Below are 17,726 nucleotides of genomic sequence, written 5' to 3' on the forward strand. Positions count from 1 at the left end.
TAAAATACAAACATGAGAAACAAGATGAAGAAGTGAGGAGAGACAAAACATGTGACACAAAATGAGACAAAAGCAAGTCAATCAAAGTTTCTTTTCCAAGGAGTTTTAAAGATGAGAGTGACTCTGGAGCCTAAGTACCTCAGAAAGGCTTTCCACAGTCTGGAAGCCCTGAGGACTAAAGTGAAACCACCTTCAGTATTGAGTCTGGAGGAAAGTCACGACCTGGAAATCTCAGCTCACAGGGAACTAAGAGCTCCACAGTGAAATTCAGGACCAAAACTAGCCTGCTTTAAATGTGTTCAGCAGCATTTTAATATGAATTTTCTATCTAATTGGGAACCAGACGACATTATGTTAAAACTGGGGAGATGAAGAGGTCACCTTCCTACTGGTTAAAATCCAGCTGCTCTATTCTGAAGCAGCTGGAGAGGAACAGAGAGAGGTGCAGTAACAATGACAAGATATCAGAGTATGGATGATCTTCTCTCAGTCACTGAGCTTCACTGCTGTGTATATGAAGCTGGATCAATAAAAGCCAAATCCTTATGTAAAACCTGCAGGGTGACCTTTGCAGATTCAGGAATCCTGTTTTGAGAGACGAGAAATGTGTTGAATCAACTGAGAAAAACTGCAAAGTGCAAACTGATTTTACCTGAGAGTTTCCAGTCTGCAGTCTGGACTTTCCAGTACAGCAGAGGACAGATTCAGACCTGAGTCATGCAGGTCATTGCAACTCAAGTCCAGCTCTCTGAGAAGGGAGTGTTTGGACTTCAGAACTGAGGCCAGGTCTTTACAGCCAGTCTCTAATAAGCTGCAGCCACTCAATCTGAAGAAAGAATAAAGCAAAAACATTACATGAAATATTGCTGAGGGCTTTCTGGCTTACTATTAGGGATGTTCATCAATTGTCGAAAATCGATAATTGATCGTTAAGGAATGGAATCGATCCTGTGGAATTCGGATCGATTTTTTTTTTTTTTTTTGTATCAAATCAAATGGCTGGAACTATCAAATTTGATTTTCACTACGTGGTTGCAACCAGGAGAGGGCGCAATTGGACAGACAGAGAACAATGAACAGAACACCTCTGTGGGTGGGGCTATGGGTGTGGTCTAATTGAGCTGCAGCGAGAACTGAAGTGAGACGAACACAGCAGACAGAGGAAATTAAGCGTGCAAGGCGAAGTTTTGTGTGGGACCATTTCGAGTTAAAAGACGACGTCATATATTGCAAGAACTGTGATGTAGTTTATAAGTACAACACGACTACGACGCCAATGATTCACCACTTGAACAGCGTACATCCGAGGCTGGTTAACCAGGAAGATGACGCCGCCGCCTCAGCCCACACCATCACTGGCGGGGAGGAGATGTGATGGCTGGGCGTACAGAAAAAATCACCCAGGCCGTATGCAACCTCATCGAGACAGATATGCTGCCCATAAATATCGTTGAGGGCAACGGTTTTCAACACCTGATGAACGTGATTGAGCCAGCGTATGAGCTTACCAAGCTGTGGAGGAGTGGGGAATTGAAGGCAAGGTTCAAGCATGCGTCCACGACAACGCCGCCAATATCACCGCTGCCAACAATACAACCCCACCAGTCAACTGGCTATCTGTTCCGTGCTTTGCGCATACGCTGCAGTTGGCCATTAACGATGGATTTGCGCTATACCTGCACCGTGTCATCTCTGCTGCTGGCAAACTCGTTAGCCACTTCAATCACAGCGCTGTGGCAAGCAACGCGCTGCTGGCCAAACAGCAACAGATTAACCCGAATAAAAAGGAGCATCACAAGCTTGTTCAATCATGTAAAACCAGGTGGAACTCCGTCTGCGCCATGTTCAACCGGCTGGTGATCGAGCGGTGGGCGGTTGTCGCTGTCTTGTCGGATCGGACGGTGACCAAGCTGCAAGATGCCAGGGTGCTGGAGCTCATTTAAAAAAAAAATATATATATATATATATATAAGTATTAACACGTTCACTGCCAATGACGTGTTGATACGTCAAAAAAAATCCAACGGTTGACTGCCAATGACGTGTTAATACGTTTTTTTTTACCATTCCCTAACAATGAGGAAGTGGCACCAGGCTTTTGATGTTGCGTGTTTACACTCCTGTCCTGTGACTACACTTGCGGCAGGTTTAAAAGATCAGTAGTATATTTGGAAGAAAACTAGTTTTATGATGGGAGGCATCGCGTTGCTGATTCACACAATATAAATACAATAATCTGATAAAGCGAGCGACTGCCCTGTGATGATTCTGAGACAGAGAGAAATCTGCCTCTCATTGCACAAACCTCACAGTGCTTTGCTGAACCTGACCTATTTTCTGACAGTCACAGAATATTATGTGGACTTTGCCAACTCTGAATACAGAACAGCAACGTACAGTGACGGTGTTCACTTTACCTGTAACGTGTTAGCTTGCAGCAAATTAGTTACATCCAGAGCATCCATTCAGATAAAATTGGTCCACAAACTCCACGTAACGTAACTGACAGCATCGTGCTGGTTTGTCCCATAATCCTTTGAAAACGGGTGTGATTTATCCAGACTTGATGAAGAAAATGTTTTGTAAATGAAAATATGCCCCAGTAAAGAGATGTATTGCAGGCAACTTTGTTAGTGTCGAGTTTCCAGTCAGTGACGTGCGCAATGAATTCTACGTGCAAGTATGATTCCCCCTTAAGAGTGACATAGGTGGCCTAGGTTTAATAAATCATCATATTCACAATCACAGAGGTGAAATAGGCCTTCTCAGGAATTTAACTTGTAATAACTAATAACAAAATTACTGTTGAATCTTTTCACATCTCTTCATGTCATGTCTTTATTTTTTGCACAAATTATGGAGAGTAGTATCGATAAGAGTATCGATAAGTATCTGTATCGATAAGCAGTACCGAAGTATCGATAGGTATCGTTGAAAGGTATCGATAAAATCCAAACGATACCCATCCCTACTGTCTGATTTCAGATGGAAAGACAGGATAGAGACATCCTCAAATGACAATATTCATATAATATTCAGATCCGCACATTATATTTCTGACCTGAGAGTCTCCAATCTGCAGTGTGGACTCTCCAGTCCAGTAGAGAGCAGCTTCACACTTGAGCTAAGCAGGTAGCTGTCACTCAGGTCCAGCTCTGTCAGATGGGAGGGGTCGGACTTCAGAGATGAGGCCACAACTTCACAGTGAGGGTCTGACAACTCGCAGAACCTCAATCTGAATAAATAATAAAGAAGGAGTTGGACTTCAGAGCTGAGACCAGGACTTCAGAGCTCAGATCTCTCAGAGTTCACAGCCACAAAGTCTGTTTACAGATTTAATGTAAAATGAGAGATTATCAAAGCAGAGCTGGGACTATAGCATACCAATCAAAACCTATACAGCATACTACTATGTCTACTATGACTTGTAGTATTACTACCACCACCAATAATAATAATACAAATAATAACATTAACAACAACAATAATAATGATAATAATGACAATAATAATAATAACCGATGATGATCATAATAATAATACTTACATGTATTATTATTCTGCCCTACAAAGGAGAAAGGCAGTAACTAATTTTTTGTCAAAAATGAGTTATTATCATTTTTGTGACATTAAAGACATCCTTTGTCATGTGGAAAAATATCTTGTGTTGTGTTTTGGAGAAAATAGGGGGTCGTATTTGCAGTAACTCAAAAAAGCCCTAATGAAACCAAGGCCAATCACTGTAACTCGAGTTACTGTACTCCTCTTTTGTTTAGCTGTGCTGAAATTGAGTTACTGTCCCATGCCCTTTGTTTTGCATCACTCTATTTTCCGCGCCTCAAAGTTACTGTGATTGTCATTGGTGGCAAAGGTGACAAACATTTCAAATGTTACTCATTTGAAATGTATTTGTCATATCATATCAATCAATCGTATCAATGTCACTTATCTGAATTTAACTGTTTAACTATATTGAAATATTAAAATTAAGCAATCAGTGTGATATTATTTTATTAGAATATAATTATTAGTTGCTTCAAATGTTCAAAAATATCCAAAAACAATTGAAATAATTTGATTTAAAAAGATACTTGGAATATCACAAACATACTTGCATACAAATATGATAACAAATGTTATTATATAATAATATTAATGTAATGAATAACAGTAAAAAGTGCAATTTCATCTTATATCATCATCAGACTAAGGATGTTATTATATTTGTCATTATACTGCTTTTTAAAACTAAAAAGATGAGATAAAATTTGACTTACTGCCCTTCACTTTGGTATAACCCCATGCTTTTTCGTAAGGCATGCAAAGGAGGAATACAGTAACTCCAAAATGAAGGTCAAAGGTCAAGAGTTAGCTAAATATTTTTCTATGGATATATAACTTGACTAAAAAAACAAAGAATTGCCACATATTTAATGATCTGCCTGCAACTATTTTGTCTGGACGACAAGAAAACTTTAAAGTAATTTTTCTCAGCTCTGCACTCTGGTGAGTTACTGGCTTTCTCCTTTGTAGGGCAGTATTGTTGTTGTTGTTGTTATTATTATTACTAGTGCAATACCCATGCCCGCTCCCTCCTTCCCTTTCTCCCCAATCACCCGGGGTACATCTACCCAGATGAAGATCCTGCACCCCCCCCCCCCCCCCCCATGGGTACATCTAGCCATTCCCCTGCCCCCCATTCATACATTATTCTCTCCCACTCTTCACTGCCCCTCCGATTGGTGCAGTACCCATTACGCAGTGCCCGTTCCCTTCCTTTTCTCGCACTGCACTCGGTCAGGTCCCCCTAAGTGCACTCCCCAAGTTTGAAGTCAATCCAACAACGGTTCTAGAGATATGCAAAGGACAGACATACAGACACTGCACTCCCACTCTTCACCCCCCAACCCCCCCCCCCCCCGTTCTCCTCCCCCTTGACATCACTGATGATGTCACAATGCCCTAAAGTGGCCTGCGAAGGTCTGAAAATGTAAAATTATTGATATCGCTGTAGCTCCCCCCATGGGCACATTTCTTTCATTCGATCCGACCAACAGTTCTCGAGATGCACAAAGGACAGACAGATTATGATAATTTATACAGTATCATATTGTTTGAAATTTTCCAAAAGTGGTTAATGTATCAGTTAAAACCACACATAAAATAATACATAATGCACATTCATCGAAGCGTTTCTGTAAAGTGATTAAAAGTATATGAAAAGATTTTCAGCCTGAGCTCCACAGGCAGTTAAACCTTTGATAAAAAAAAACTGCCTGGCACCATTAGAGTCAGTCAGGCTTCACCACAGATTTGGTCAGGTTTTAAGTTTTTAGCCTAAAACACTAAATTCATAAATATCTCTGACATGAGCTGAAGGCAGAATAATACAAGGGGGATCTTTCATATACACCAATAAAGAGTTGATAGACTTAAAGAATGAAACTCACAACCTATCTGTTAGATTAGTACTTGGAATGTGAAACTGAACTGACTAACCGAGCCTTCCTGCAGTTCCTCACAGCTGGGATCAGCCGCTGTCGTCCAATCGTCGATGTGTTGTAGGTCTCCAGGTCCAACACATCCAGAACCACCTCTGACATCTGCAGTATGTAGGCCAGAGCTGAGCATTGGATCTCAGAGAGATTATCTGATCTGTTCTCTGACTTCAGGAACTGTTGGATCTCCTGATTTACTGACCGGTCGTTCATCTCCATCAAACAGTGGAAGATGTTGATGCTTCTGTCTGGAGAGGTAGTGATGTCCTCATTGTTGTCCTCTGTGTTCATCTTCTTCAGGTTGCTGATGGCTCTCTGGATGCTTTCTGGTGTGCTCTCTGTCTGACCCAGCAGGCCTCGCAAGAGTTTCTGGCTAGACTCCAGTGAGAGACCATGAAGGAAGCGGACAAAGAGGTCCAGGTGGCCATTTTCACTCTTAAGGGATTTGAGCATGGCTCTCTTCAGGAAGACATCCAGGGATTGTTCACTGTCTTTAGATCTACCTTCTTCTTCTTCTTCTTCTTCTTCTTCGTCTTCATCTTCTTCTTCACCACCCAGGAATGTCTCCAGAACCTCCTTATCCTCCTCCTTATCCCTGTTTGTGTGACAGTGGAGCATGTAGACAGCAGCCAGAAACTCCTGAATGCTCAGATGGACAAAGCAGAAGACCTTGTTCTGCTGGTACAGCACACACTCCTCTTTAAAGATCTGTGTGAAGACTCCTGAGTACACTGAGGCTGCTGTGATATCAATGCCACACTTCTTCAGGTCAGCTTCATAGAAGATCAGGTTGCCTGTCTCCAGCTGCTCAAAAGCTAGTTTTCCCAGAGAGAGAATCATCTCGCTGGTCTCTGTCTCAGTTCTGTCAGGAAACTTGATGTTCTGCTGTTTGGACTGAACCAGCAGGAAGTGGATGTACATCTCAGTCAGGGTCTTGGGCAGGTCTTTTCTCTCACTGTCTTTGAACAGATGTTCCAGAACTGTAGCAGTGATCCAGCAGAAGACTGGGATGTGGCACATGATGTAGAGGGTTCGTGACGTCTTGATGTCTTTGATTATTCTTTCTGACTGCTGCTTATCTGTGAATCTCTTCCTGAAATACTCTTCCTTCTGTTCATCAGTAAAGCCTCTCACCTCTGTCACCATGTCAACAAACTGAGGAGGGATCTTATTGGCTGCTGCAGGTCGTGTGGTTACCCAGAGGCGAGCAAGGGGAAGCAGTTTCCTGTTGATGAGGTTTGTCAACAACACATCCACTGAGGTCAACTCGGTAACATCAGTCACAATCTTGTTGTTCGTGAAGTCCAGAGGAAGTCGACACTCATCCAGACCGTCAAATATTAACACAACCTGGAACTCTTCAAAGCTGCCGATTCCTGCTTTTTTGGTCTCAGGAAAGAAAAGATGAAGAAGTTCCACCAAGCTGAACTTTTTATCTTTCAGCAGATTGAGCTCTCGGAAAGTGAACAGGAATATGAATTGTATATCCTGGTTGACTTTGTCTTCAGCCCAGTCCAGAGTGAACTTCTGTGTTAAGACTGTTTTCCCAATGCCAGCCACTCCCATTGTCATCACTGTTCTGACTGGTGTATCACTTCCCGGTAAGGGTTTAAAGATGTCTTCAGATCTGATTGCTGTTTCTGGTCTCGCTGGTTTCCTGGATGCTGCTACCATCTGTCTGACCTCATGTTCATAATTGACTGCTCCAGTTTCTCCCACTGTGATGTAAAGCTGTGTGTAGATCTTATTCAGAAGTGTTTTGTTTCCTGCTTTAGCAAACCATTCATGCATACACTGAAACTTCTGCTTCAGTTCAGATTTGTGATGACGTTGACACGCAGCAAGAGTTTCTGAAAGACCAAACAACATATTCAATCAATCAGAGTGAGTAAAGAGTAATGCAAACATTTCCTGATAATTTACACATTCCCAACTCCATATTCAGCTCATTACTGGTGGGTGGATAAGGAGGTCCTGACTGGGTGTAAGGTAGCTGTTGTAGAATTGGCTGTTATTACTCAACCAGGAGTTTTAGAGCTGACCAGGCCAAGGCACACCTGTGCAATAAATAATCATGCTGTTTAAAGAGCATATAGATATGTCACACCTGTCAGGTGGATGGATTATCTTGGCAAAGGAGTAGTGCTCACTAACATGGATTTATACACATTCATGAACAAAATGAGAGGAATAAGCCTTTTGTGGAATAAGCCTTTTGTGAGCGTATAAAAAGTCTTATCTTTTATTACAACTCATGAAAAATGGGAACATATTTTTAGTTTGAGGTGAATAGGAAGGGATAAGTAGAGCTGTACAGGAAATTATTTGCCTGTTTCTTTATGCTTGTTCTTTTTAACGCATCAATAGGAATAACTGTATGAGACATTAAGGCAGCGACCTGCTTCCAGCTTCAGGGTTACTGCAGGAAAAGAATTATAGGAAAGGATATGTTAAAGAAACCAATCACTGTTAGCATAAATTAATAATTGTGAAAGGTTGGATGTCTGCAAAACGTACGTTCAGCCTAAGTAAAAGTTTGAATCACTTGGTGGGACTACGGACCGGTATTGTGCTGTATGTGTAAGGTCTGTGTGTGTTCTGGGCTTTTATTTTGAAGGTCCGTATCGGTTAGCCACGGTACTGGATATCGATACCGGGGATCAATCCCCGTATTGGTGTCCGTAGCCAATATCGGCATCGATGTTGGTGTTGATACCCGATATTGGTATCGATATCGCAGTATCATTATCGATATCAATATCGCTATTGATATCGGTATCGGCATTGATATCGGTATCGATACCGTGGGGAGGGGGATTCGTGTCTATGTGGGGTGGAGGTTGTGTGTGTGTGTGCGTGTGTTTGGGGGGGGTGTCTCTTTGTGGGAGGTGGCATGGTATCGGACGGCCGGCCTGTGTGTGTGTGTGTGGGGAGGGAGGGGGGGGGGGGGGGGCATGGTATTGGTTGGCTGGGGAAAGTGTCATCGGGCCACAAAACCAGACACAAAATGTGATTCAAATCATGACTCACAGACAGACATCACCCGCCCGTCTACCTAGGCATTTTTAATATAGGATATTTTGAGCTGAACAGGAAGGGCCGAGAAAGGTCAAGCATACTTCTACTGCATTTAGTGATTTGTTTTACTTCCCACATTGACTTTCAAAAATCCCCAGAGAATGGGTGTAAACTTGTTGCTTTCATCTCAGCTCCATCTTCAGCTTTGATTGATTAGGATGTTAAACCTTATTCTGAAAAGTAACTAGTAATAGTAAGTAGTAGTAATAGTAACTAGTACCATATTTCCCTCTGGAATGTAATAAATGTAGAAAGTTAAAAAAAATGAAATACTCAAATAAAGTGCCCTGAAATAAAGAGTTACTTTCCACCTCTGTTGGCATAAAAGGTTTCTGTCTGTTAGATACTCACTTTCACATAGCGCCACCATCAGGCTAACCTTGCAAGAGCAAATCTATTTAAATTTCTCCTACAAAGTTTCCTTAATCCCCACCTAATTTTACATGTAAGATATGTCAACTGCCTACATCATCTTTCTATCACAGAATTGTGATACTTGTGAAAAATAAGTTGGTGGTGAACATGCTCAAACAGGAAGGGAGGCATATTTGCTAAATGCTGATTGCTAGACCATCCTAACGTCGGTCTACGTGTTTGCAACGGGCCTCAAAGTGTGTCTGACCACATTGGTGAACAGCTGAACAGCATTATGATCATGACAAATTTCAAATTTTTCAAATGGGAACATGTCAGACAACATTTCACCTGCACTTGCAGGACCATCATAAAAACATTGGTCAGAATGAACCAACAATGGCTGGGTTTCCCAAAAGCTTCTTTGCGCTAAGAAGCTAATTCAACCCTTCTTAAGGCCCCCTTAAGAAGCAAACGCATTTCCCAATTGCTTCTTTACGAAGGCATGCGTTTCCCAAAAGCTTCTTAGCGCTAAGAAGCTTCTTTGACCCTTCTTAAGGCTCCCGTAAGAAGCCAACGAAGCCAACGCGTTTCCCGATTGCTTCTTAGCCTAAAATTATCTTCCAATTATCCTCCGTTAAGAAGGCTGCGTTTCCCAAAAGCTTCTTAGCGCTAAGATGATCTTTCGTTAAGAAGGTTTTGTAAGAAGGGTCTGGAGCCTTCTTAACACCTTCTTAATGACAAAACACTGGCAGATCCAGCCGCGTCAGGCAAAAGGAGATACTTGTGTCCACTGTTCCTCTTGTGTTTTTCCCTTTTTCCTTTCTTTCATGCACCCTTTAGTGTTTAAAATTGGGGAACACTTGAAAATCTCCCCTGTATGTATGGTTACTTGTGTTTTAAATGTTTTACCGTAGGCTATATTTCTCTAATCAGAATGGATTCCTTTTATAATGTTGTGGATTTATATAGCACCTTTCACAGAACCCAAGGTCGCTTAAATTCTGTAGTGTTTCTCTGTTTTGTTGTATGCTGTGTATATAAAGCAATTTGAACTGCAGTCCATGTCTGAAATAAATAATGTTTAATAAAGTTTAACATGACCATGATTAGGTGTTAACAGTGTTTCTCAACCACTGAGTCGTGGCCCACTGCTGGGCTCAGAGTGCCATCAAGTGAGCCGCTCCAGTTAAGATGCTTCTTAAGAGCCTTCTATTTTTTTTATTTTTCTCGACTGTTAAGAAGGCGTTTGGGAAACACTTCTTTCTTTCGAAACGCGTCACCTGGCCCAATTTTTTTTATTTTTTATTTATTTTTTTTTTCATTTTTTTTTTCTCTGGCTGTGAACAAGCAATTTCAAAAATTTCAACGGATTCGAAATTTAAGATTTTTTAAGAATTAATATATATTCATATTCCCCACGGTAAAGCCGGCCTTTAACTCCTTAAGAAGCTTCTTAACTCTTAAGAAGCTTCTTTGTTGGGAAACTCAGCCAATGTTGCTTATATTCATATTCTTAAAACACCCCCATAGAGTTTGACAAAAGATTACCGGGTGTAAAAGGTCAGTAACACTTTATATTACAGCATAATTACTTTGGAGTTATGGTGTAATCTTTTGTACTAAAGGTGTACCAGTGCCAATATTAGATGGCTTTGTTGAATACTCGATTCTGATTGGTCGATCACGGCATTCTATGGTCTGTTAACTTATTTCTATATAACAGACCATTGCTATGCACGCCGTTCTGAAAGACTGGAGGACCATGTCCAGTCATATCAATCCACATAAACAAGTCTGGTAAATTCAACGGTTAACTCTTTTTTAATCATTTTTTATTTTTTCTGATTTCCCTACATTTTCTCCCCAATTATACTTGGCCAATTCCCCCTGCTGCCCCAGTCGCTGCCTCCCTTCTGCCGATCTGGGGAGAGCCGTAGACACACACATGCCTCCTCCGATACATGTGCAGTTGCCAGCCGCTTCTTTTCACCTGACAGCGGGGAGCTTCACCGGCAGGACGTAGCACATGAGAGGATCACTCTATTCCCACCAGTTCCCTTCTGCCCCAAACAAGCGCCCCGACTGACCAGAGAAGGCGCTAGTGCAGAGATTTGTGACATGCGGTGGCAAATAAATAAATAAATACCGTAGCTTTCTTTAGTAAGTAGCTGTGTAATAAGCAGGATAATGTACAGCGAGCCGGTCATTATCGCAAAATAAATACGGACAGGACCCCTCTGCTTCACCCTGAAAGAGTAGGCTATGTATCGGTACTTACTGTACTGGCACTGTTAGTACAAAACATTACACCATACCTCTGGAGTCATTACGCTGTATGTTGCAGGCTGTAATCTAAAGCGTTAGTGAAAACACCTGGCAACTCTGACTGTAAATTTAATGTAAATTCAATGTAAACTCATATTTAACTCGGACTGTAAATTAATGTAAATTCACTGCCTATTTAAAGCCTGTTTAAAGGATGGGTTTTCCGTGGGGAATATGAATATATATTAAATCTCACGCCCCTAAGGTTTTCGAATCCGTTGAAATTTTTGAAATTGGAGGTTTACTCACAGAGATATCAACCGAAATCCACTCTGTGTGTGGGGGGGGGGTGGTGGGGGGGAGGTGCGGGTGCGGGGACTCGAAATACTACATTTCCCACAATGCACTGGGCTCGCGTGGCCTTCGTTTTTATGCCCACCCCTCAGGCATTTGGCTGATATCAAACTCCAGTAGGTGGCGGTAATGCACATATATGTTTGCCAACCGCCATAAAACTCAAAGAAGAAGAAGAAGAAGGCTTCGACAATAAAATATACAAAGAACAAGAAATAAATCGAAAATAAAATTGCCTCCAAATTGCACCAAATGTAAACGGTAGTATATATGTCGGGAGATGTCTTCATAAAAAAAAATTCATGCAATTTAAGGCATTTTCGTAGGAGTTACGCGCATCTGATGTTGTAACTATTTTCTGTAAAAATGTGTAAAAACGGGTACATTGCTCAGCGTTGATTTCGTTACTTCAACCCACCTACTACTAGATGTAAAATTTGACGAGCTTTCCAATGCCGCCAGTCCCGTGTCGATTAGTGCTTCCGTTCCCGAGATAATGGTCTCTTTGCAAGGAACTATGGGAAGCTAATATTAGCTACAGCAGGCTAGGCGGTTGAAAAGATGGCTGCCTTTTGGTTTTTGTCAAGGCCTCTGAAGGGGCGTGGAGGACCTCTAGAGGCGGGACCATGGCCAACAACAGTTGTAGTTCATAGGTGCACGACTTCCGCAAGGCGGACTTAGGCCAGATGACGCGAAACGCGTCGGCTGGCCCAAAAAATATGTGAGAGATGCTTGATATCTCTGGGAGTGAAGCTCCAATTTCAAGAATTTCAACGGATTCGAAAACCTTAGGGGCGTGAGATTTAATATATATTCATATTCCCCACGGAAAACCCATCCTTTAACTCTGACTGTAAATTTCATGTAAATTCAACGTAACATATTTAATATCAATGAACACTCCTCCACTTATGTACATATCATTTGATTTGATTGCACTTGCAACGTTGTGTTTGTCTTTTAGTTATCTTCCTCCTTCTTTATCTCTGTATAATGTCCTGACCGCGATGCTGCATACAGACACTAAAACATTATCGCAAAATAAATGAAATGTACGCTGAGGTTCATTTACAAATGAATTAGTAACCTTGATGGTGGCAATTAGTGTGTATCGTTAATTAGAGAGCAGCACTATCATGTTTCGAGGCTCTCATTATTGCCCTGCTACTAGAGGCTTTACAGGACCCCTCCGCTTCACCCTGAAAGAGTAGGCTATGTATCGGTACTTACTGTACTGGCACTGTTAGTACAAAACATTACACCATTACTCTAGAGCAGTGTTTCTCAAACTTTTTCAGACCAAGGACCACTTAAACCAATGAAAAAAACTCGGGGACCACCTAACTCCCAAAACATCCCCAAAAACAATAGGCCTACTACTTCAACTGTAAATTACAAATTACAGGCTAATTAAATGACAAATAGCAGTACAATTAATCAGATTTTTGGCTTCCCACAATTATGAAAACAAGATAACGATATAAAAAATATATACCGTATGTAATTTATTTTAGTTAGTCCATTTACCTTTTTTTTTTACATTTATTTCTCCTGTTCAGTTCAAATATATTCAAAGTTCAAAGAAAGTTTTTTCAAGTTCAATAAATGCACAATGTTGCCAAAGTCAAATAGGCTATCTTTTGCCATCTTCAAGTTGCATTCAGTGATGTTTTTGTGTTAAGTGTAATAAGTGTTAGTACATACATAATGAGTACATACATAATAAGTGAAAAAGTACATATAGTCCTTTATAGGCATCGTGATCTGACCTTGAGTTTCCCAGAAAATGTAAACATTTCTCTGATTGGATAGTGGGAGGTAAAAAAAAGGAAAAAAATATAAATCTACTCGCGGACCACTAGGGGGCGCCCGCGGACCACTAGTGGTTTTATTCATTACGCTGTATGTTGCAGGCTGTAATGTAAAGCTTTAGTGAAAACACCTGGTAATCTTTTATTCAAGTATGGGAGAGGAGTGCAGCGCCTCCTGTGTTGGCAGGGTGGAAATGGAACTCAAGAGAGACAGTTCAACAACATTAAGCATGGGGGAGCGGGGGGGGGGGGGGGGGGGGGGGGGGGGCTGGTCTAGGCCCAGTTATGGAGTAAGGCAACTAAACCTAAATAAAATATAGACATAAAATGTGAATACTATCAATTAGAGGCAAAGATCCTTTTGATTACATCAGTATTAATAATATCAATTAGACAGTAATTAATTGTAAATCAATATAGTATTTATTGGCTTCCTACCTGTTCTGCGTATGCATTTGACAATGGGAATTATGACGAGCAGCAACATTGTCAGCACCACGAAGATGGTGACTATTCTCCCTGTTCTCCGTTTCCCTTCGCCATCAGACTCTACAGAAAAAAGAACAGCAATAAGTGTTAAGTCAAGTCAAGTTGCTTTATATAGCAGCAAATCATAACAACAGTTTACAAATTAAAAATGAATTAAAATTACATCTTTACAATGGTTGAAGACCAGGGTCTTTACTAAGTTTCGACGCAGCAATTTAAACAATTTCATAACATGCATTTGGCAGCAGCAGGAAGGAAAACAACTCCTCAAGCAGACCTGACTCTAGGTGGCATCTGCCTTGACTGGTGGGTTGAGATTAAGATAGAGAGAGAGAGAGAGAGAGAGAGAGAGAGAGGCGGAGACATGAGAGAGAGAGAGAGGGAGGGAAGGAGGGAGGGAGGGAGGGGAGAGAAGAGAGAGAGGGAGGGGAGAGACAAGAGAGAGAGAGGGGGCGGGAGAGAGGGAGGGAGAGACAAGAGAGAGAGGGAGGGGAGAGACAAGAGAGAGAGAGAGAGGGAGGGAGGGAGGGGAGAGACAAGAGAGAGAGGGAGGGGAGAGACAAGAGAGAGAGAGGGAGGGAGGGGGGGAGGGGAGAGACAAGAGAGAGAGAGGGGGGGAGGGGAGAGACAAGAGAGAGAGGGAGGGGAGAGACAAGAGAGAGAGGGAGGGGAGAGACAAGAGAGAGAGGGAGGGGGGAGACAAGAGAGAGAGAGGGATGTAGGGAGGGAGGTAGGGGAGAGACAAGAGAGAGAGGGAGGGGAGAGACAAGAGAGAGAGAGGGAGGGGAGAGACACGAGAGAGAAGGAGAGAGAGACGTAGTGGCAGCACTGCATTGTTGTTAAAGTGAGGTAACTCACTCTGGATGAGGGGGTTGCTGATTGGTTGGCTGACCTCCTCACTGACTGGGTTCTCCACCTTACAGCTGAATGATGCATACTTCAAATCCTTCACCTATAAAACCAGTGAAATATAAGATCACAAACCACATCTCACTTTCATTTTGAACAGTGCTCACTTGGTGCCTCTAGCCTTTGATTAAAGGAGATGTGAGGCTCAGTTACAGAGCAGTTCCCTGCAGCTGGAGGAGATTCAGTGCCTTGCTCAATGGCACTTCAGCAGCTTAAACCAGCTACTCTGGTTAAAGCACAGTCTTCTTAAGCCAACGCCCACATTGGAAGCATCCAAAAACAACACACCTCCCTAAAGCACATGATGTAATCTGCTGTGTTGAGAGGAGCTGCTTAGACACAGTTCACAGAAGCTGCTAGCTAAACACTTCACATGCTCACTCTCACTCAGTCTTTTACAGGTTTCCCATTGTAGCCCTGAAAATCTTTATGATATAAAACTGACCAAATCTAAAACAAAAAGTGGATTTAGCGTGTGTGTTTTTTTTTAAATCTGAGTGAAATGTTCTCTCTTTATGGTCTCTCCTGATTTTAAATATAGCTGAATCGCTTGGTTTGACCAAGTAAAACTATTTTACAAAATGTCTATGGAAAAATAAATGGTGAAAAATAAATGGTGGATGTAGAAACGGTCCATAATGGCCCACCGTCAGGCCTGTTCTTGGGGCAGTCCATGCCTACCAGCCGGCGCGCCAAGGACGTAATGATGATGACATCATCAATGATGACAATGATGTCATAGCATAGAGTTCACCTGTGAGGTCATCGGCGATGTCAGACATAGCACCGATGATGTCATAGTTCCCTCGAACGTTGTGACATCACCAATGACGTGATGTCATACACCGGAATGCGACCATATAAACACAGTGTTCCGTGACGCTACACCACATCCGAGAGATTCCTGCTTGGTTCCTTCGAGATTCCAGAGATTCCATACCTCTACACCCTAATAATGTCAACCATTAGCACAACCCGAATTGAACCCCTGCTGTCTTACAACCAGCCAGGCCCTGCTGACCAACTGCCTTACACGCAGACAGGTCAACAGTGGTAATTCAATCGCGTCCCAGGACCGTCCAGTCGGCCCCTATCTCCATCTCCGTGATTCTGATCGATCACAGCCCGTGAGCCTTCATACACGATCCAGCACACTTCACGAGGCAAGCCCCAAAGCTTTGCCCCCAGCAAGCCCCAAAGCTTCGCTACAATTTGGTCCTTCGAGCGGATCAGAGGACTTGCGACGCTCAGAGATGGAGCAGGAGTCAGGTGAGCTCGCTCTGGTCACGGCACCTTACCGACCAGAGGAGCAACCCTTCCCCCACCAGATCGAATCTGGATACCGCAGAGTATCCAGCGTTCGGAGTAGTACGAGCGAGGCAGGAGCCCCAGGGCCAGACCCCCTACACTCCGACCAGACGATCCAACCGGGGCAGGAGCTCATCCGCAGCCACCACCGACTCCCTGCTCAGGCATCCCAGGCAAGGGACTCGACGCTACGATTCGATGCTACGATCGTGCGCCAAAGGGAGACCAACCAGGACATCACTGAACACTTCAAGGAACCCCCACGCACTGGCAGGTCCCATCAAGCTGGCCACCAGTCAAGTCGGGACAGGTCAGGTCATGGAGGCTTGACCTATGACGACAGAGACGTTCATGTATCCCGCAGCCCTAGCGGGCGCAGGAGTCACCATCATCAGGGCGCAAGCCATCATGATGGAATATCTTCGGCCCAGGCCCTCGCCTATGACCCGGAGACCCCAGGCCGGTATGGGTCAGCCCGGTACCAAGGGGTCCGGCCCCCTTCCCGAGCAGAGCCTCGGTCGAGGAGCCCCAGTCACTCTCACTATCATAGCGCCAGCAGTTACTGCAGTCACCATAGTGCATCGCGACACTCTAGCGCCAGCAGTTACTGCAGTCACCATAGTGCATCGCGACACTCTAGCGCCAGCTCACGGTCAACCGTACGCGCCCACGCGTATTCCCCAGCCCAAGCGGCAGCTTACGAGGAATACAAGACACGATTGGCGACCGAGAGCCTTCGCCGCCAACACGCGGAGGAGGAGGAAGCCGATGCGGAGTACGACCGGCTGAATGAGCAAACCAGAGCGGCGAGGCGGGCCCAAGAACGGGTCCAAGCAGAGGCTCAACGGGTCCAAGCAGAGGCCCAACAGGCCCAAGAGGAGGCCCTCCAAGCTAGAGAGCGGATCACCCGCCGCCTGGAAAGAAGCCGACACCTGCGGCAAGCTGAGCTGGCCCACCACGAGGCCCGGGTTCGTGCCCGGCTGCAAGTCGAGCAGGAGCACGTAGCAGCCCGGCCTCGCGCCTGTCTGCTTGCCGGGGACCCGGCAGTTCCACCTGTGCCTCTCACCTCCCACGACCAGGGTCAGGTCAGCACGGCGGCTCCAGAGCCAACGACCCAAACTACGGAACCCACTGTTCCAGTGCCAATACCACCAACACTCCCACCTAGGACATGTCCACCGACAAAGGTCGCCGACCCTGAGCATACCATAGAGTGCAACGGGGCGGCCAAGCCCGCCACCGGGATACCCCACACTCAGGTAGGCACGGCGAGCGTTGGGACCAACAGCACAGGGCACAGCCAGCCGGACGGCGTCAATCATTCCCACAAGATAGCTGGACACGACAGCTGGGACCCCCCCAGAGGGTGGGACCAGCCATCTCAACTACCTATTCCCAGAATTCACCTCCTGGCCCTGCCCGGGCTCATGGAGACAACTCCAGCCAAGACCTCTAGGGAGGCCAAGAAGTCCGAGCAAGTGGAGCAAGTGGACATGCCTTTGCGGACGGCGAGGCAGGAGCCCCAGATGCTTCACGGGGCGGCCGTCTCCCTCATCGTCTCGCCGGCAATTTGCCCAGAGCAGACCTATTGCACCAAGAGAGCCTTTACGGAACCGAACCTTGGTCTAGGCGAGCAACCTTACCCCATCACCGCCCT

General features: G+C 44.2%; 1 protein-coding gene across 1 annotated transcript; it reads right to left on the bottom strand.

Moving 5' to 3' along the window:
• Positions 1–5,399: 5,399 nt before the first annotated feature.
• On the bottom strand, positions 5,400–15,861 carry LOC310791571 (protein NLRC3-like; the record flags this gene model as incomplete). Its single annotated transcript, XM_083653238.1, has 5 exons — positions 5,400–5,993; positions 6,249–7,348; positions 13,802–13,912; positions 14,711–14,804; positions 15,838–15,861. The coding sequence occupies 5 exons, from the start codon at positions 15,859–15,861 to the stop codon at positions 5,466–5,468; spliced, it is 1,857 nt and encodes a 618-aa protein (XP_083509364.1). The 3' UTR covers positions 5,400–5,465.
• Between the last annotated feature and the right edge of the window lie 1,865 nt (positions 15,862–17,726).

The sequence above is a fragment of the Poromitra crassiceps genome (assembly GCF_964638095.1).
Source record: "Poromitra crassiceps genome assembly, chromosome: 16".
Taxonomy (NCBI): Eukaryota; Metazoa; Chordata; class Actinopteri; order Beryciformes; family Melamphaidae; genus Poromitra; species Poromitra crassiceps.